Source organism: Brienomyrus brachyistius, unplaced genomic scaffold, assembly GCF_023856365.1.
Source record: "Brienomyrus brachyistius isolate T26 unplaced genomic scaffold, BBRACH_0.4 scaffold67, whole genome shotgun sequence".
Classification (NCBI taxonomy): domain Eukaryota; kingdom Metazoa; phylum Chordata; class Actinopteri; order Osteoglossiformes; family Mormyridae; genus Brienomyrus; species Brienomyrus brachyistius.
In genome coordinates this window covers 576782-597104 of record NW_026042342.1, presented here as the reverse complement: position 1 = coordinate 597104, position 20323 = coordinate 576782, and the positions used below count along the sequence as shown (strand labels likewise).

General features: G+C 40.0%; 2 protein-coding genes across 2 annotated transcripts in view; one reads left to right on the top strand and one right to left on the bottom strand.

The window, feature by feature from the left end:
- bcl11aa (BAF chromatin remodeling complex subunit BCL11A a) overlaps positions 1 to 2554 on the bottom strand; it is a 45490-nt gene extending 42936 nt beyond the window's left edge. Inside the window, 1 exon segment of the mRNA XM_049002401.1 lies at positions 1915 to 2554. Coding sequence (XP_048858358.1) covers positions 1915 to 1969 — 55 coding nt within the window. The 5' untranslated portion in view covers positions 1970 to 2554.
- An 11164-nt stretch (positions 2555 to 13718) lies between these two features.
- Positions 13719 to 18020, top strand: LOC125725445 (poly(A) polymerase gamma-like). The gene is made up of 9 exons (XM_049002367.1): positions 13719 to 13885; positions 15018 to 15185; positions 15389 to 15455; positions 16703 to 16784; positions 16974 to 17083; positions 17189 to 17242; positions 17337 to 17448; positions 17595 to 17684; positions 17878 to 18020. Exons 1-9 carry the CDS (start codon positions 13869 to 13871, stop codon positions 18018 to 18020), a joined length of 843 nt encoding a protein of 280 aa, XP_048858324.1. The 5' UTR covers positions 13719 to 13868.
- The last annotated feature ends 2303 nt before the right edge of the window (positions 18021 to 20323 follow it).

Genomic DNA, 20323 nt, shown 5'->3' with positions numbered 1-20323 from the left:
AACGCTTCAATGCTGAAGTAGCACAACAACTCAAGTATAATAGAATACAAGAGTTTATTTTGTGTCATTCAACCCATTATCTTTAAACGTTTTACGAGTGAAGCCACAGACCAGCGCAGATTAACATTCCCTGAAAGAAAAAAAAGTGTTCTTTAGGAAAAGATGACATTTGTAATTTGCAATAATTAAATGAGAAAATGTAATTTAAAAATACCAAATCTTAAATAAGCCGCGTTTATAGCCATCCAGTTAAGTTTTAAAGGACGGTTAGTCAAAATACGAATTTAATTACTGTGCCTATTTTGTTGTTGTTGTTATTATTATTATTATTATTATTATTATTATTACTTGGCTATTAGATGAAAATCATATTAACATATTAAAGTTAATAAGTCACCGCGTTGATATGATGTTGATAATTTCATGAAAATGTGTTTAACAGATATAGTTTGAAAGCCTCAGAATCTGAGACGACGAGGGGCTTAAGGGATCGGGAATAAAAGATCCCAGCTCCCTATTATACATTCCCTTTCAATCCAAACACAGAGTGAAGACCGGCCGATCGAGGCAGCGGTGAAATTGATCAGGTTCACGTTCATTTCCAGTTTATGATCGTCTTCTGCCTCCTAGCGGCGAGACCGAAATACAAACCAAGTCTCCGTGAGCGAATAGATGCGGTTATATACAAGAATATCACCAGAAAAATAACTGAGAAGCTGGACATTTGTATGAATAAACGATATATCACAATCTAATACCTTCAGATGCGTCCAGAGAGTGTCGTTTCAAAGAAATGTAACATATGGGTTTAAGTCTATCTAGAAAATTAACGTTGAAAAAACCGTTTTGTGGAACCAACAGATCGTCCTTAGTCTACATGCCTATAGCTTAACGTAAGAAAACCGTGGGTGTATGTTTGCAATTGACGCTACTATACTAAAGTAAAGTGACCCGTGATCTCCAGTAAACATATATACTTAGTATCCGTGCATATTATATCGAGATGGAGCAATAACCGTTCCATGTGAAAAGTCAGCTTTATTACAATGAGGAAAAGCTTTCGGCGTACGACCCGAATGCACACACTTTATCTTACCTTCATGGTTTTTGTTTTGTTTAACTGACGACAAACAAGTGATCCAGTGAAGCAAAATACTGCAGAAGTCTGCGCTCCTAAGTCCTCGTAAACGAGCGCCTGCCGATTTTGCAAGGCGGTTCTTCTAGCCCTCTAATCGCAAAAGCGACTCTAGTTTACGAATTAAAGCAAATCTGTCGAGAAAATCTAAGGATCGTTATACGTTTCATTTCTCCGCTATCGATACGGCTGACGGTGAGCCGAACACTACGCACTGCTTGTAAACAGTTGGACACGAGATTTTTCCCAATCAAAATCCACTTCAACTTTTTTTTTGAAAATCTTCCAAAAAACGGTACAGCGAGGGGAATCCTCTCTAGGCGACTGTGGCAGGATCTTGAATCCGACGCGTTTGTACCATTTTACTATCGCAGAGCCTGCACGCTACCTTTGTCAATCACCTACCTTACAGTATATGCCCGTAAGTGGCTTGCAGCAGCCGGGCAAGAAAGTCATATATATATATTTCACCATGCAAAAAAAAAAATCCCACTGGAAAGTACTCCGAAATGAAGAGCCTGCATGTTAAAAAAAATTAAACTTTTGCGGGTAATATATGGAATTGCACTTGTGTAGGCATTAGCAAAAATAATACACACAGTGCGTGGTTCTCGCCACGATTTTCAGTTAAGTCCACTTGACCACGATCCTTGCCGTCCAGTGTCCAAAACCGCGTCACTAATAATTACACTTATAGATAGTATCCACAGAAGACACTAGGCTGCGAGCTCGCCGGACTGATTTCGGAAATTGTGTAAATAATTTTTTATCATACTTACGTGTAAACTCCCGTTTGCTTAAGTGCTGGGGTTTGCCTTGCTTGCGGCGAGACATGGTGGTTACTAGTGGCTTTCAGCGCGGTTCACATCGGGAGAGCCGGGTTAGAAGGCAGACTCCAGAGGAAATATCTTCATCAATGCCTTTGACATCCAAAATAAATTAGAAATAATACAAAGATGGCGCGGAGAAGATGGATTGTGGGATAGCCGTCATGGCTTTTTTGAAAAGAGAGATGAAAAAATGGCAAAAGCCCCCCTGAGCAGCAAGTTCAAGTGCGGACGTGACGTCCCCGCGAACTTGAACGTCAGGAGATGGATGGACACAGACATACAAAACATGGGCAGGGCAAAGCCGGGGAGTGGGAGGAGGGAATGGAAATAAAAAAACCAATGGACACTCATTAGGGGCCGGACATGAAAAATAGACCCATAGAAACCAATGGACAGAAAGATCAGGGGGCCGGACAAGAGGCAAGGGGGGAGAGAGATAGCGAGAGCAGGGGAGAGGGAGACATGCGAGAGAGAGAGAGAGAGAGAGAGAGAGAGAGAGGGAGAGAGAGAGAGAGAATGGTTTAACGAAGGAACTATGCATTGACCACGGGAGGCAGTCGTAGAAAAAAAACCGAGAAGGCAATGTACAGGCATTCAAGAAAGAGACATATTTTCGTGTATGTAGAAAGGAGGGAGGGACAGGTGAGGAGGCAGTTCAATTTTTGAAAAAAAAGAGAAAAAATACACAATGTCTAGGAATCCGGACCGGGAGTATATTGTTTTAACATGCGTGCACATTCGAATAATTCGTGATGTATCGTTTTTTTTTTCTTGAAATGGAACGGAACGAAAGAAACAAAATACGTTTCTTGCACAGGATAAATTGCTTCTATTTTGAAGAAAGTCTTAATAGTGTTAAAGTAACGACAGCGGGTGTATAGACACAGCCAATAAGCCACGGGAATTCCAGGAAAAAAAGTGTGACTATGTTTAATATCCGTATGTTTGTGTATTCGGGCACGCGTTTGTGGAGGGTGTACGTTAATGCACGTGTAGAAAAAAATAACAGCTAACAAAAGCACCACCTAAACAGATTTAACACTGACACCTTCTGGGAACGCGAGATGGCATCATCGGGATTGTGAAGTAGATGCGGGGAGGGGGGGGGCACTACCGAGCTAATGAAAGTAGCTGACGTATGACTGAGAGATTGGCAAGCGAGCAACTAAATTACAAGGGTGAATTGCTTTGAAAACGTGTTGAGACTCGCACTGTGACTGCTCGGCGGTGAAAGGGGAAAAATCATGACAATCACAGAAGGAGATGTTCGGGACAAGAAGTTCTGTGTCGAAGAGGAAAATACCTGTGAGTGAAAATATTTGCTAGGTCAAAGTTCAATTGTTCATTTTTGGGTGGGTGCGTGGTAATGACTTTCTATTTCATTTTTAGTCGCCGATTATACATTTATTATTTAACACAGTTGGAGCTACATTGAAAGATTTAACAAAAATCGCAACCTTAATGAGAATTTAGGCTATAATTTATTAATTTATGTAATTTGAAGTAACCGTCTTAATAACATAACATTTTAAATCGGTGCTTTGTTTTTGAGAGTATATATATCCTTTATCATTTCCAGAGGCATCAAATTCGTTAAAATTATTTGTATCAAAATTGAAGCGTTTAACGTTGAACATAAACCAGATATAATGATCACCTTTCTGAGTCCTATCAGGGAAGCGGGTTAAATATCGCCTTGAAGAGTGATACTGTACACATTTAATCCGAGTAGTGGACTGCGGACATTTGAATGAGTTTTTTTTTTTTTTTTTTTTGATCGGCTCCATTTAAGGAGAAACTTCCTGTGTAACGTACTATCAGACTCATTCAACTACGGTTTCTTCGCGAATCAGTTATATATAACTTAAACTGCAAAATTATTAAATATGGAAACTTTATTATTCATAGAAACATACGTATATATGGTACAAGGTAAATGTTTGTGAGATTAAACAGATATGCTCGACAGCATAAAGGGACTTTTTATAATAAATTTTAAAAACACTTTTGCTAGGTATTTTATGATTTGTTTATTCATTATAATCCATGTTTCACTTTCATTTGAAGACCATCGTGTGGTGCCTGTTCACAGTTTTTCGAATGCAAAGGCTTTTTCATATTTAGCCGTATTCAAAAGCGGTGTTTCTCTAAGCGAGACAGCCTGCCGGAGCACATTCTTTGTGGGGCCCTAACGCCAATTCCACATGCAAAATTTACGCAATTAAATTGAGTGGCTGAGGTGCTCCTTGAAAACGACAATATATACCAGATTAAATGAATAACGCTCATGTACATTAAAATCACCGCTTAATGGTTTGACTCGATAACCTTGACTTCTCACTGTGACACATTGTTAGTCTTATGGAGTGTTTGAAAATAGGGTTCATACTCAGACACTTTAGCTGAAAAGCACTGTCCCCTGGAAACGAGGATAAACTTGTAGAAATTGTTTTTTTTTTTTTTTAATACAAATACATTTTACTAGAACCAGTATATTTATAGTATATATGACAACAGTCTCGGTGTTTTACGCATATTTCATTTTCCTTTGCAAAATTATATACTCTATATAATTATACAAATTATTTTAGCGATCATCTGTGGACGATAACAGGGGTAGTGATATAATTACTATGTGTCTTTTTTATTGGCGTAGAATGCGAGGAAAAATTAATTTGACTGGTCGGTACGATTATGTTGTCGATCAAACGGCACGGAACCTTCAAATCATTCAAGACTATCCGCCGTCCGCCATGGCAGCGCTTTTAACCTCTTGCAACCTTCCTTTCTTTCCATCAAAACCGCGCTTGACTCACTTTGAGTAGGTAAACATAAACAGTGACGTGGTCACTGTGACATCTTATTCATCCAGAATCATCTTCTAACCAAAGTGAGCTGAAGCGATATGAGGCTCTGCACGAAATCCGAAGATAAAATTACATTACGTTAAATAAGCAACTTGCAATGTTAGCGTGTTTAAGGAAATATATGGGTCGTTTTTTTAACAATTCATGAAGTGTGCGCCCGCCTATTACTTAAATCAGGTTCATTATATCCATCCTAATCGCGCCCAGGGTAAAACATAGCTGGAACAGAATACTCAGAGAGATTTTAAATGCCACGAGACATATGATGTAATATAACGCCAGTGTGTTTGATACCGTAGCGGACAATGTGACATTTAAGAAGAAACGTCTTATTTACTTCTTATTAATGTACCTAAAGATTAAAGGAGTCCATTCACACTCCAGAGTCCGTTGACTCTCACTCCTTAATTTCGAATATGTGCTTTAGATTTATTCCGATGAGTTCTTACCTGATAATGATAGTTTGTGAAGTAGACACGGACTTCTAAAATAAGGTCAACAGATGAATTGTAAAACTGCTTAGCCTGAATTAATATGTGGAGAGACCCATTCGAAGACTCTCTGGCAGACGTATGATCGACTGTTAATGCTGGTACTGTTGAATATTCTACTTAGAACGTAAATTGATGGGTATCACACACATCAGTTTAACTGAAGTAGTGAGCCAGTCGTGTAACCTTGCTTACCTTTACCCCAACGTGAAGAAATTCAACAGTGCCATTGTCGTCTTTACAGTCCCTAACAATCCAATATGCAGTAATGTCCCTGACATGATCACATACCTCTACAGAGATCGGCATCCGCACAAACTCACGAGTCCATATCGCGTTCGAGTTACCTTCACGTTACTCTGAAAGGCTCATAGGCTTCCTCTTGTACTATAAAATAGTACCATTTTATAGTAATGAAGATTTCACACTGTAGCCAAGAAGATCACTGCGCTTCACTATAGGAGCCAAGCGAAAGTAATTCTTCGCATAAAGACAGTCCGGGCTGGAAATATCGGCAGGGTTTTTGAAAAGAAATTATAATAATGATTATCATTATTATTAAATAGACATTCACATTTGTTTCTTTATCTATTTCCTTTTTATTTAGTTTTTCCATGTGAGCTGCACCCCCCCCCCCCCCCCCAAACAATTTGATAAGGTTTACAAATGACATTCGCGACAGTTGAGTTGCTGGTTAAAGTTAGTAACAGTAACAGAGGTTTAGCTAAGGTATAGTGATGCAGACCAGTTCTACTCCTTTGGACATATAATTCACAGATGTAGCGCAGGCAGATTGACGCTGATTATACCAAACACTTCAAACACAGTCAAACACTTCAATGCAGTGATGAACCTTTGTGTCAGGAATAAGGCATGTCCTATTAACAATAATACGAAGTTAAAAGAACGGTATTCGGCATTTACCCCGCCGCCAATTTACGGTATGTGGAAGTATATTATACTTACCTGTTAAAAGAAAGTTATGAACCGGGAAATGATCAAACATAATCTAGTCTATATGGCAATAACCTGGTCAATGACGTTTAGGAAATGCATTCCCTAAAACTGCACTCAGAACTACGGTAAGGTGAAAACGGGCCTAAGTTTACATCATAAATGTGTTTCATGTTTTTCTCATGGGAAGCTGAAGCACATAACAGACTGCGAACAGAGCTTCTTTCTTTCGTATTTCACTGTACAGTCTTGTTGACAAATATACTGGTCAATATACGGCGAGCGCTCAATGCCGTAACTGTGCTCCAGACCACTTCAATTTGTTTGCGGCCGGACTTGAGCACACAAGGCCCCATTGAAGTAGTTTGGACTGAGACGCGGACAGATGGAGAGTGGAGAGGTTAGCTTTGCCAAACCCCGCAGTGACCTTTCTGGGGAGGATTAAATCACTCTGGCCTCGTCGCTTGTCCTAAATTACAGCCGTGTATCCCCAAGATGTTACTCTCAATGCTACCGCCCATACATTTCTTTCTCCTTTCCGAGGTATCCGAAAGCTGCAGTACGAATACATTGCCTGTCTAGGTATTTTATTGGCATCGTAAGGTCCGTGGTGACTAACAGGATTGCGATGCTTCATTACCGTTGCTGGCCATGATTAGTACAAATGTTGTGTACTGGCTAATACTGGGCGTATATCCAAACAGAACTTCATTTGGAAGTGAATTAAATTATCCCGTTTAGCGTACGCTCCGGTAAATATGTACATGAACGACCATTGACATAAATATACAGCTTTGCGCCGACTTGTGTTCGCACATGACGTGCGAATTTGGCCATATCCCTATATACTTCACTGGTTTCATACTGTTTTACAAGTTAGATATGGACAGTGGGTCATTACACGGCTAACGTCCTATACACCCGCTTATTTACTATGGACTTGACACGTAAATGATATTGGAAGTGATTCGATCAGGCGTAACTCGAGGTAAGGCAGTATATTTTGTTGTCACATATTTAAATCTTCGAAAAGCGTGGAGATGCGACTGTGAAGGGAAAATATTGTATCGCGTTTACTTCTGTAATAATCAAATAAAAATACAACTCTGTAAAGGGCAATGATCTCAGACTGAATTTTGTGTTCTTCCTCAGTGGAAAAGTGATATGTGGTGTTTCGTGTTTACGCTGCCAAAGGCACCTGTGTGTACTCATCGTCGATTTACTCTTACAGCAATAAAGTTTAGGAACGCATGCATTCACGCCGTGTAGGTAATGGCGAGTCATCATTGATCACCCTGTGATCACCCCGGGACAGATTCTGGTGCATCGCGAACCTAAATGGGTAAGGAGTTATTAAAATTATAGGTGACAATGGTGTCATTTTTTATATTTTAAATAATTGAGTTTTTTTCCTCAGTCTAGTCTGACAAATGACACAATTCTAGTTAATTTGCCTACCTTGTAGATAAGTCAATGGCTTAATTATATATACATATATATATATATATATATATATATATATATATATATATATATATATATATATATATATATATATATATATATATATATGCCGGGGTGGGTAGACTTACCCAGAAAGGATCGTTGGGTATGAGGGTTTCCACTGCAACTCCCTAATTAGATTACTAATTAGAGGACTGATTGGCTGAAGAATCCTCACACCTGAGGGTTTGGGTTATGCCAAAACTTGCATACACACTGGCCCTTTGCGGATAAGATTGGACACCCAAGGATTATACCCTATATCACAGACAAGCTGTATTATAGATATATGTGCTTAAATATTGAATGACTTTAATGGCTTGATATATTTGAATTATTATATATTTTGAAATTTGGTTTGTTCATAAGACTACGCCAAGTATTATTTATACTGAATGAATGTCATGTATGAAGTACAGCCAATGTTAAAGCATTCAATTTGCAATTAGATTTCCGTTCTAGCTCTCTCCAAGTTTTTTTTTTTAATTAATCCCTGTTATTCCGCCTTAAGTTAAGTTAAGTTAGGTTATCGTTAGGTGTCGTTTTGTTGTAAGTGACCATGATCAATAAAATGGTACCTTACTAGAAATTTCTGTAGCCGATAATATCGTATTTGTTAGTTTATAGTTTTGCCTCTGCATTGGGTTTCCTATAATTTCATATTTTCCGGCGGAATCTGAAATAATTTGCTACGATCAAGACTACAAGCTCCCTCTAGCGTTCGAGGAGAGGTTTTATGGCTGAGCAAAACAAGACGGTGTAGCTAAATACACGAGCAATACGTTGAAATCGTGGTTAAAAACATACACGGCCGCTTCATAAGAAAAGATATATTTCATTATTCGTGCTGGATTTGATTAGTAAGTCGGATAATTTTAGTGATATTTTATCATTTTAGTGACATTGCGGCTTTTGTCTTCGCATACAACAACGAAACAGTTTCATAGTATTTAAAATTCCCCAGTCTTGTTAAAATCTATGTTAAAGGTGTTTATTGGTTAAAGATGTTGAAGATACAGAACGCGACTGGTTCACCGGACTTTTAGCATTACATGTAGATCAATGAGCAGTATTATCAGCGGAAAAAGTTACAACCCCATGAATTGTTTTACGTTTGTTTTACGTTTTATTAAAGAATGGTTTGATGATAACGGACATTTTGCAATACTTCTAAAACTAATATACAAGTATATATAATAGACAAACTTCAAAAATATGTATTTTAATTACACTTTGTAATCACAATATACAGCCAAACTATATTCTATAATGTTCATAATATAAGTCATATAATGTTCGTTTTTTAAATGCTGGTTTTGAATGTTTTAATATAATTTCGTGGTAATGTAGAAACGTGCTGAATTATTTGATTGCATGTTTTTAAATTAAAGATCGACGTTAATATTTTTTGCAGAAATAAACTTTATGTGCACTTTGAGTGAATGTGACAAGATATAAGCTGTACTAAATAAAATCCGAGGACGCCGATTATTGTTTTTCTGTAGTTATTACAGTTGTTAACTCCGTAACCACTAGCAGGGTAATCGGTTATAGGATGGAAGAATTGTTATTAATTAGAATTAAAGTAATAATAATGATAAAATTAGACATTAAATCTCCGAGAAAGGTATTTTTGTTATTGTTTTTGCCATCAATAAATACATGATCTCTGTGTTTCACTTTAAAATAAGGGATCGGTTTATCCGTTAGTAATGAACTATTACATAGCTTTTACATTACAAGAACATCAAAAGATATCATATGAAAGCAAGTTTTCACAAAAACGAGACTTATCGCATTAATCTGTAAACGTAACACATCGCTTCAATGTAATTATTTTGCGCAAAAAAAGTTTCACGCATTTATGCCCTTATGAATTAACTGTCAAAGATTTTTATTGGCGGATTTGTTATGAATAAAATCACCGCAAATCATACAATTCTAATTATTGCACGATGAAAACCCCACGACATTACCTGCCATAAACTGTGATTAAGATGGCGCTTCACCTGTATCCCCTTTGAGGAGAGCAGTAATAACTTTTGTAGTGAAATACCCAATAGGGTCGTATTACTTAATAATTCTTCCGCACAAATCTTATTGGTTTACAACTTTTGTCACAACAGAAAAACAAAAACAATTTCATAGCGATCTCGGGTTTAATTAATAGACCTTTTTTGTCGGAGTATCAACTAAATTAGAATGCCAAATATTATGTAAATACACGCGGGAACAGCCACAGAACACATTAGAAAGAGAAGACGCAATGAAGAGAATAACGGATTTAAAGGAATGAAACAGGCTAATGAATAAACGATTGGACCTTTTGACGTCAGTGGAGAATGCTGCCGAGACATTTTAATCATTAACACTGACACGCATTTAAAGCGAAACACGTTATTTTTAATGGCTCAGTAAAGAATTAAACACGACCTTAACCATGACAAAGAGATCCCATCCTTAATATGTCGTGTTGTATGAATAACAGATCATACTGCCTTTCAGAATGTTTCTGTGAATGTCTTTTAATCATATGCATAGACGTTAACATCATTTTATTTGTGACAGTGGTATTTAAGCAGTATCTTATGAGTGTTGGGATTTACTGACGTTACAGGAAACGCTACATGGATCATAATAAAGGTTGTTACGCCGCAACATGAGGCGTGAAAACATTTTAAATAGTCGCGAAAAGCATCTGTAATTAATATATAATCATGGAAATAAATTAGGTCCATAATCTAATCAGGTGCCAATGAGCCGGTTCAGATCTTCAGTTAAAATGGCCTTTTATCATGCTCAGAAATGTTCTCAAAAATGTCCCTTCTAACATATGGTGTATCTAGAATCCTGCTATAAAATAGAACTTATTGAAATGCTGCATGTTTGAAGGCCATGCCTATATCTAAGAGGTAAGACAGTATCTTGAGGACTCTGAGATCCAGTAAAATCAGCTATTATCAGTTTTCATTTGCATGCACTAATTTCCCCAAGTCAGTTTTTAAATTGCTGTAATTGAGGTATGTCATTTACCAAGACTGTGAACCTTTCACTACACTTGTACAGTTCTACTGTTTCACTGTTCATTGAAAAACAAGCTGTGAAAAATGTCTGAATCATCATAAAGAATGAATCATAAGAATGTGTGGTTCATCAGGTTAGGACACTGATCAGAATGTTGTCGGTTCAAATCCCAGGGTCGACAGAATGATTTCACTCTTGGGCATTTAAGCAAGGCCCTTAACATCCAATTGCTACATGGACTGTTTCGTCGTGCCACTTTGGATTAAAAAACATCTGTTGAATAAAATAAACACCCATCCATCCATCCATTTTCCAAACCGCTTATCCTTCTGAGTCACGGAGGGTCCGGAGCCTATCCTGGAAGTAATGGGATCGAGGCAGGGAACAATCCAGGATGAGGGGGCCAGCGTGGTGTGTGAGTGTGACACACCATTCACTCACACATGCACACCTATGGGCAATTTAGCAAGTCCAATTAGCCTCAGCATGTTTTTGGACTGTGGGGGGAAACCGGAGTACCCAGAGGAAACCCCACGACGACATGGGGAGAACATGCAAACTCCACAGACATGTAACCCAGGCAGAGACTCAAACTCAGGTCCCAGAGGTGTGAAGCAACAGTGCTAACCACTGCACCACCATGCCGTCCCTAGATAAATAAATTTTGCCTGTTCAAAAGGAAAACTCGTACACATCTTTTTTAACCTATATCATTTCCGAAGAACTGGATGGATCACCTGGAAATTAGTAAGTTAATAAATGTGTTGTTACCAGAATGCTGTGAGTTCCGGTTGTGATAAATACACCTGAAAATACACGTATTCATTAATCGCACATTCCACCAAGACGAATTACAGAATCTTTCTCCATCTATTACTTGGTTACTTATACTCCTCTGTGTATGTTTAAGATCTGAACGTATAATTTATATTTTTTAATATTTATATTCTATTTTTCTTTTCTCTTTCGCACCATGAACAGCATTGTCTATGACATAACAGTAAGAACGGTAACAGATAACAGACACACTAATGATATGTACGGAACCCATTTTTCCTACTGCGCACGGTCTACAGTACATTTGGTTCATTTGCATATAACTGAGTCTTTTATCCAGAAAGGCTCACAGTTGAGGGAAGGGCTGCATTTTATGTATGCTACCGGGGATTCTACTCCCTTGATCTGTGTTGCTAGCTCGCCGCTTTATTTGTTGTACTACAGGAGCACTGTTAACATGAATTCAAATCGTGCTTTAGTTAAATGTGCTAAACCTAATACTGAATCGAACTCACGATCGCGCGGTCAGAAAATACGAAACAAATGCAGTCCTATATTGGTTCAAAACGGGATATAGCATGCAGCCTGGTTCTTTCTCATGAATTAACGGCTTCTTCCTTGCATCATGAGACTAAAGTCCTGCTTCTGTGAGCCTGATACGAACTGACCAGGCGGTGCACTTCACACCTGCAGTTAATGTTTCTCATTCCTTTAGAAGGTCACTTGATGTCACCCTACGATTCATGACACCCTGCCAGAGAAGTTGACGGTCATCTCTGGCATTAGAATGTTGCTTCTGCCCTCTGCCTGGCTGGTTTCATGTCGTTCCCAGTGCCTCCATTTTCACCTTGTTCTTGTGTACTGCTGTCTTAAAAATTAGGATTAAACTAGGATTTATATCCTAGTTTATATATGGAGTGGTCTCTTAATTTTTTCCAGAGCCATATATTGTTTTTTCTTTATTTTTGTTTATTTTGCTTCATTAAGAGTATTGTGTATCAGTGTAATACTAAAATAAATACTGTATGTCCTAAACACGAACAGTTTTAATAGATGCTGAAGACATTTTGTTTGATGATCCACTTCTTTCCCAGAGATTCAGAACCTCCCTTTCTTTTAGTTCTAGTACATATTGAATATACTGATCAAAATAATATTATTTATTAAAAGCTGGTATAAGATGAAACTCTGTTTTCTTGTTTGTCTTATATTTTACATTTTAGTAACAATACCATAGCATCCGTTTTGTGTTATGCATTATTTTCTTGCCAATAAGACACAAATATATGTGTGTGTGTCTGGTTCTGAATGGGGGGCCAGCCCATCGCAGGGCACACTCACACACCATTCACTCACACATGCAAATTCCGCACATATGTGACCCAGGCAGAGACTTGAACCTGGGTCCCAGAGGTATGAGGCAACAATGCTAACCACTGCACCACCATGCCGCCCCTATATATATGGCCTGCCTGAGATAGATGTGTCTCTTATTATAAAAATTAGGTGACTGCTGCACTATATTATAACTACAATGCAGAATATTTTTCTGATCAGTAATGACCCTCATTAATACGAATATCTATTATTAATATTGAATAACTTTCAGAAGATCCGCAATTTTATAACTATCCAGTCTTATCATCTTTATAAGTAAAGGGAAATAAATAAAAAGTTATTATCCATGTGAGATGGGGCAGTGATAATGTTTCTTTTTATATTTACTACTCAAGATGCATGTTGTCTAAGGAAATTATGTTAACAATAAATTAAGATTGATGTTTTTTTTTAAAATCCTATATTTCCCATGTATTTCATCAATGTACAGATTACCTGGCACTGACAAATAACTATCGCATTATTCAATATATGTTCCCTTCAGTTTCTCTACAGGTTCGATAAACCTAGGCATTTGCATTTAACTATACGCTGCAAAAATTATTTAAATGTTTTGTGAAATAATGTAGCTGAGATTTTATTTACACACATGTGTAAACCATGACATCGTATTTTACTGGTTCTAACGTTATGTAACCACGCTGTACCTCTTTACAGGAGCCAATAAGTTAAGAAATAAAATAAATAATTATGGGAACGGAGTTTTTTTTTTTCAATTGACAGCGAGGGCGCGCTGAGGCTGTCGGGATAGGTTGAACCGGTGGGCGCCATATTGGAGGAGCTGCAACTATTGTTATAAATTCGTACTGGACTGTTGCTGGCTGTGTGTATATGTTTTCTTTAAAATTGCCAGTTGGGCGAGTGAAATAAAACAAATCTCCAGGAGGTCATGAAAGAAATGTCAGCGTAAGTGGCTGTCGTCTCGTCCGCTAAGGTTAAATCCTCCGTTGTACATCTCGGTCACCGAGTGTGAGGAGCTGGTTAGCAAACACGCTAATGCTAAGGCTGCTTCCGAACGGCTAGCGGCGCACATAGCCAGCGGTTACGGGCTTTTATTTTTAAAAACACGGCGCCGTTACCGGAGACCTTCTAGTTGACACGAATTGTTTCCTTGTGTTTTACGTGGTTAGAGACGGCGACAAAGATGCTGCCGGTCCTCCGGCACCCGTACGGGGGGTTATGCTCCCGACGCGTCCGTCTAGTGTGCTGGACGGTCACTACCCATCTAACGGAGTGGCCGATGGTCTGACAGCAGGTCGGCGAGATTCGTTACCTGGCACCAGTCGAAATGCTTAAACCTTTTAATCTGGCTCCCATCTGTAGATCATCCTAACTCAGATTTCTGCCGAGGTGTTTGTGTCGGTGTGCTAACGCTAACCTCCTCCCCCCGTTTCGGTGCCTGAACTGTCTTGTTTTCTCTGTGTTTTGGGCGTCTTTCATCCGCCTGTTCTCTCTGACCGAGCTCACCGGCTACGTACTGGCCAAATTTGAAACCGCCATCCGGGATGGTCGATCTCCAGGGGCGTCAGGCGTTCGCGTGTCTGAATGGATTAAAGAGCAGCAGCTCGCTGCCTTCTGTGTCATTAGACGTTCTGGACCGTGGGGCGTGGTACACGGGGATCCGGGGCTGTTTCGCTTTTTCTTCCGCTAACATTTGGTACCTTTCCGTTATGTGGCACATGCGATCGCACCGCTTTTGGTCCAGTTTGGCAAAATCTAGGCATGACTGCGTTTATATCGCACATACAACCTGATGCATTAACGACTTCGAATGCAGTTTGTCCGGGAAATTTAAACTCCTGCTGTGGGTGAAATTTTATTTAGAAGATGAATAAATGTGAATATGAAAATAACTGCACAGCTCTGTCACACTTGGTAAATAGTCACGTTTCACCTTTAAAGTGCAAAACGGTGTGTTGTTTGCTTTGTGCTTTCTAGTGAAGTGTACCGGTTCACTCGCAGTTGTGTGTGCAGACGCCAAGTGTCATTTACCTGCGTGTAGCGTACAGTCAGTTGATCCCTGTTCTTCACATTGCAGGTCCCGTACCAGTATGCTTGGAGGACAGCAACCTCAGAAACACTATGGAGTTACATCCCCCATCAGCTTGGCATACCCTAAGGAATCTGACAACATGTACACCCAGAAACTCATTGAGGCCATGAAGCCTTTTGGAGTATTTGAGGATGAAGTTGAGCAGAATCACAGGTGAAAGTGAAGTTAAGCTGTGTGCATGGGGGGCGGGGAGCGGATTAGTAGGTCGTGGTAATTTAATGCCGCTTTTCCACCATTGTACAGGAACTGACCCGTACATGAGCTGTGCCGCGAGTACGGCTGGTTTTACGCCCAGAAGTCATGCCCAGTCCACAGCTGGTTTCTGACGATCCTCCTTTATCTTTTTATAACTGCAGGTTGGCAGTTCTGGGGAAGCTCAACTCATTGGTCAGGGAATGGATTGCTGAGATAAGTGAAGAAAAGGTAAGCCTTTGTCGTGGAATTGGCACAGGCCGATTAAAATGTTTGCTAAACCAAGTTTAGCAACTGAAGGGTTGCTTGTTGCCAGTATTATACAAACCCTCTCCCTTCATTATGCTGTGAAAACAGGCAGTGTGTGGGACGAGGGGTGATATTATTGGTGCTGATATGTAAATGAGCAGTCTCTCAGGTGCCTGCATGCAGCATGTAGCTTTAGTTATACGCAGGGTCCAAAATTAACTTTTTGACTCCCTGGCCAGGGTGGCTGGTAAATGGGAAAAAAACAGCCGGCCAAGCCTATTTATTTACCAGCAAAAATAATAAATTGTGTTTTTTTTTTTTGTCACATTTGCTTTCATTTTAAAGGTTTGCTTACTCCTTGTAAATATCGCCGCATCACTTTTAATTAAAGCTGCCGCGATTAGCCGATGACGTCGACGAATCATTAAAAAATTATTTTGATGACGTTGCCAGTACGATTTCCAAAAAGCTTCATCGTAACATGTTTTCCTTTGATATCGCCATGTGATTATGGGAGTACTTAAAATTATCACAAATAAAAAAAGGTGTTTTTACACCGTACAGAGTTCAATGGCATACCTCAGAGGCATAATGCTATGCATGAGCGCCTGAAGAGAAAACACACAGGAGCTATTCTGGACGGCCAGAATAAGCACAACCACCATAAGTATTGTCTATTCATGTTCATTAAATTACTATTAGTACAGAGAGCTTTTTAACATCTGTAGCTGCTAAATACAGTCATTATTAAAGCCATAAACTTGTCTGCTTGCTACTTTAGAAGTGTTTGAGAAAATGTTTAGGGTAAAATATGGGCTTATTCTACATGGATAGACAGTGCCAGTGTGTGTTCATGTGCATTGGGCTTATTGAGCCCAGTGTTATTGTAAACGAAAACGATTACTAAATAAAAGAATATTCGTGAACGGAAATTAAAGAGAGAACTCTTTACAAATAAATATTGGACTTTAATCGGCAAAAAGCAATACCACGCCGTTTTTTTAACTTTGTGTATCCATAATATCTTCTTTTAAAAGATGTTGTGGCTGCTAATCCGTCCCTTTCTGTCTCTCTTGACTTCAGTGCTCATTTCTTCCATGATTTACCAAAACAGTCGCATGTAAATCTGTCTTGTACTGATTATAAAATAGAAGGTGCTTTCAGTTTTCATAAATTCTGATTTCAATTAATTCTCATGCTTACTTGGTCATTGTCTTTTTTTTTCACAGGATCTTCCACCTTCAGCAATAGCAAATGTGGGTGGTAACATTTTTACGTTTGGTTCTTACAGACTTGGAGTTCACACCAAAGGTATGAGGAACGAAAGCCATTTTTGGGAACAATACATTATTAGATGCTCTTAAACATATTTTCTTTTTGCATAGGTTTTTTTTGTGGCTGTGTTGGTAATTTGCAGTGCTTGTATTTTTGGGATTACCGAGTAGATCAAAGGGGCATGTTTGAGGTGTCGGTGTGACCCGTCTTTTGTATTCCACGTAGGAGCGGATATCGATGCTCTGTGTGTGGCTCCCCGTCACGTGCAGAGGGAAGACTTCTTCCAGTCTTTCTTTGAAAAACTCAAAAAGCATGAAGAGATCAAGGACCTGAGGGTGAGAGCTTGTAGACGTTGGATGCTCATGCTGGCAGCCTCTGTGACGGCTTGCCAACCTTGCAGCTGTGCCATTGACAGATGTTTCCAAATTGTTTCCTTCCAGGCCGTTGAAGACGCTTTTGTACCAGTTATTAAATTTAAGTTTGATGGGATTGAGGTAAAGCTCTTAGTGACCACAGCCGCCCAAATCCATATTTAAGTTTATTTCTTGGAAAGATGCACCTTTTGACAGTCTGCCTTCACTCTTGCAGATCGACCTCTTATTCGCAAGGTTGGCTCTCCAATGCATCCCTGAAAATCTGGACCTCCGTGGAGACTCTCACCTCAGGAACCTCGACATCCGTTGTATCCGCAGTCTGAACGGTGAGATTTCTCCGAGTGTCACCTGTGGGAGTCTTTTGTCTTGCCCTGTGTTTGTGTCTTTGGGTGATGGGGAAGTAGCTAGTCACTCCTATCCTGTACACCCAGACTCCTAATTTCATCCTAATGTCGCTTTGCTCAACCCACAGGTTGCAGAGTTACTGACGAAATCCTGTCTTTGGTGCCAAATAAGGAGAACTTCAGGCTTACGCTGAGAGCTATTAAACTGTGGGCCAAACGTAAGAAAGACGCCGCTAGACACAAGCCCTGAATGCGTTGAAACGCACCATTTCACTGAATTTGTACTGAGAAACATTCAAATCTCAGAATTCACTGAACGTATTCCAGAAGATGTCTATGGTTGAGCACTGGTGGGGTTGGAAAGGTACTATATATAAAAGGGAGAGCTATTGATGTTTGAATGTGTACCAGGTCGTGGGATTTACTCCAACATGTTGGGGTTCCTGGGCGGCGTCTCCTGGGCCATGCTGGTGGCCAGAACCTGCCAGCTGTACCCAAACGCCGTGGCCGCAACACTGGTGCACAAGTTCTTCCTCGTCTTTTCCAAGTGGTGAGTGGTCGACTGCGTCGTTCACTCTTCCGGTGATCGAGAGTTTTACCGGATAGGTTTCAAGAGAATCTCATCCACCTTCTCCCCATGCTGGCTGTCAGGGAGTGGCCCAATGCCGTGCTGTTGAAGCAACCGGAAGAGAGCAACCTGAACCTGCCCGTGTGGGACCCGCGGGTGAGTTATCCCGCTTGCGTGTGGCTGCAGGGTCCCGGCCAGCCGCTGACTCCTCTCCTTCTGCCTCCAGGTGAACCCGTCGGACAGGTACCACCTCATGCCCATCATCACACCCGCCTACCCCCAGCAGAACTCCACCTACAACGTCTCCACCTCCACACGCACCATCATGAGCGAGGAGTTCCGAACCGGTGTGTGGGAGTGTGTCGTTTCGTGTCCGTCCTGAGCATTCCTGTTATTAACCCTTTAACCTGACTGCTGACAGTCCGGTTAATACTCTCTGCTTTGTGAATTTTCTAAGGAAGAAAACCTGGTATAACACTAGCAAGGCTTCATTCTCAGGGTGTCCCAGTCCTCTGTCTACCTGCTTGACAGGACTTTTCCCACATGGTGTTTCATGGGTCCCTATTTTAGTACTTTACAGGGCAGTGGTAACCCTGGTTCGTGGTACCATCAGGGTAGAGACACACTATTAGTGTTGCACTGCACTATCCACTTCCGTTTATCTGAGCACTTTGTTTGCTGATTTTCTGAGAAATATAAAACCTCTTGTGTATTAAACAGCTGTCCTTGTCTAATAAAGGTGTTTGTACACTTAGTGACAGTGTTATTACTTAGAAAATATACAGTGTACAGGCCAAAAGTTTGGACACACCTTCTCATTCAATGTGTTGTCTTTATTTTCTGTGACCATTGGTAGATTCTCACTGAAGGCATCAAAACTATGAATGAACACATGTGGAGTTATGTACTTAACAAAAAAGGTGACATAACTGAAAACATGTTTTATATTCTAGTTTCTTCAAAATAGCCACCATTTGCTCTGATTACTGCTTTGCACACTTGCTAAACATCTCTGGGAACTCCTTCAAGACTGTTGGAAAACCATTTCAGGTGACTACCTCTTGAAGCTCATCGAGAGAATGCCAAGAGTGTGCAAAGCAGTAATCAGAGCAAAGGGTGGCTATTTTGAAGAAACTAGCATATAAAACATGTTTCAGTTATGTCACCTTTTTTTGTTAAGTACATAACTCCACATGTGTTCATTCATAGTTTTGATGCCTTCAGTGAGAATCTACCAATGTCATGAAAATTAAAGACGACACATTGAATGAGAAGGTGTGTCCAAACTTTTGGCCTGTACTGTACATTTTAAAACAAATGTGAATTGGATTGACTAAAGATGTTTGTGTATATTTTTGGATCTAGGGTGTGAGTACTTGAGTTGCCTGATATTGGAAAATTATTCAAATATCGCGATGTGATTTCTTTGCGACAAATGTTACGATATTTATAAAGCATAAAAAGGGTCTGCAAATTTTGCCCAAAATAAACTATAGCCAAATATCGCTAAATTTTCTCTCCTGTGACACAGCGGAACTTCATTGGCGAATCTAACTGTGGAGCTCCTCCCTCCTTCCCCCACGCTGTTTAAAATATCAGAATAGCATCGCGTTTGAAAATATTGCCAAAATTTCGTGTGCCGCGATATCATCTGTGAACCCAGGTATAATCTCAACACGGCTCACTGTCTCAGCCCATGCAATGTGACAGTTGCATGTACATTATGTGCAATGTCGATATTAACCGATACAGACTGTGTCTCTCGTTCTTAAAATGGTCCTTTGCTGCTGCTACCATGTAGCTGTGAACTCAAAATGACCTTATTCTTCAAACAAAGGTCTTAAAATGTAGGCAACCAGGGTCGAAAAATAACTTTGTATGAACAGCATTTAGTACAGAAGACGAAGACCTGCCAGGCTGTTCTGTGTTTTATTTATCTCAGCCTGTACTTCAAGTCCTAGCAGTACTGAGTCCTGGCTGTCATTCTGCATGTGTTGGGTAACTAACATATTTGCTTTGCTCACACCCCCCCCCCGGCAGGTCTCAGCGTCACTGACGAAATTCTGCGTGGCAAGGCTGAGTGGCCGAAACTTTTCGAGCCACCGAACTTTTTCCAGAAATACAAGTACGTCAGGGCTTTGCTTCCCTCCCCAACGCATAACCGTCTGCCAGACTGAAGCTTGTCAGCCCAGTGGTTCTGCACCTGTCTGATGGACCGTGAAACTGCTCTTGTAGACGTGTTGATTAGTCTGTCCTGCGGGTGGCAGATCATTTGCAGTGAATCTGTTT

What these genes read in the sequence shown, in the direction of transcription:
- LOC125725445 (XM_049002367.1), top strand. An exon ending in ACTTGGAGTTCACACCAAAG is followed by an intron (nt 16,785 to 16,973) that starts GTATGAGGAACG and finishes TATTCCACGTAG; the next exon opens with GAGCGGATATCGATGCTCTG. An exon ending in AAGAGATCAAGGACCTGAGG is followed by an intron (nt 17,084 to 17,188) that starts GTGAGAGCTTGT and finishes GTTTCCTTCCAG; the next exon opens with GCCGTTGAAGACGCTTTTGT.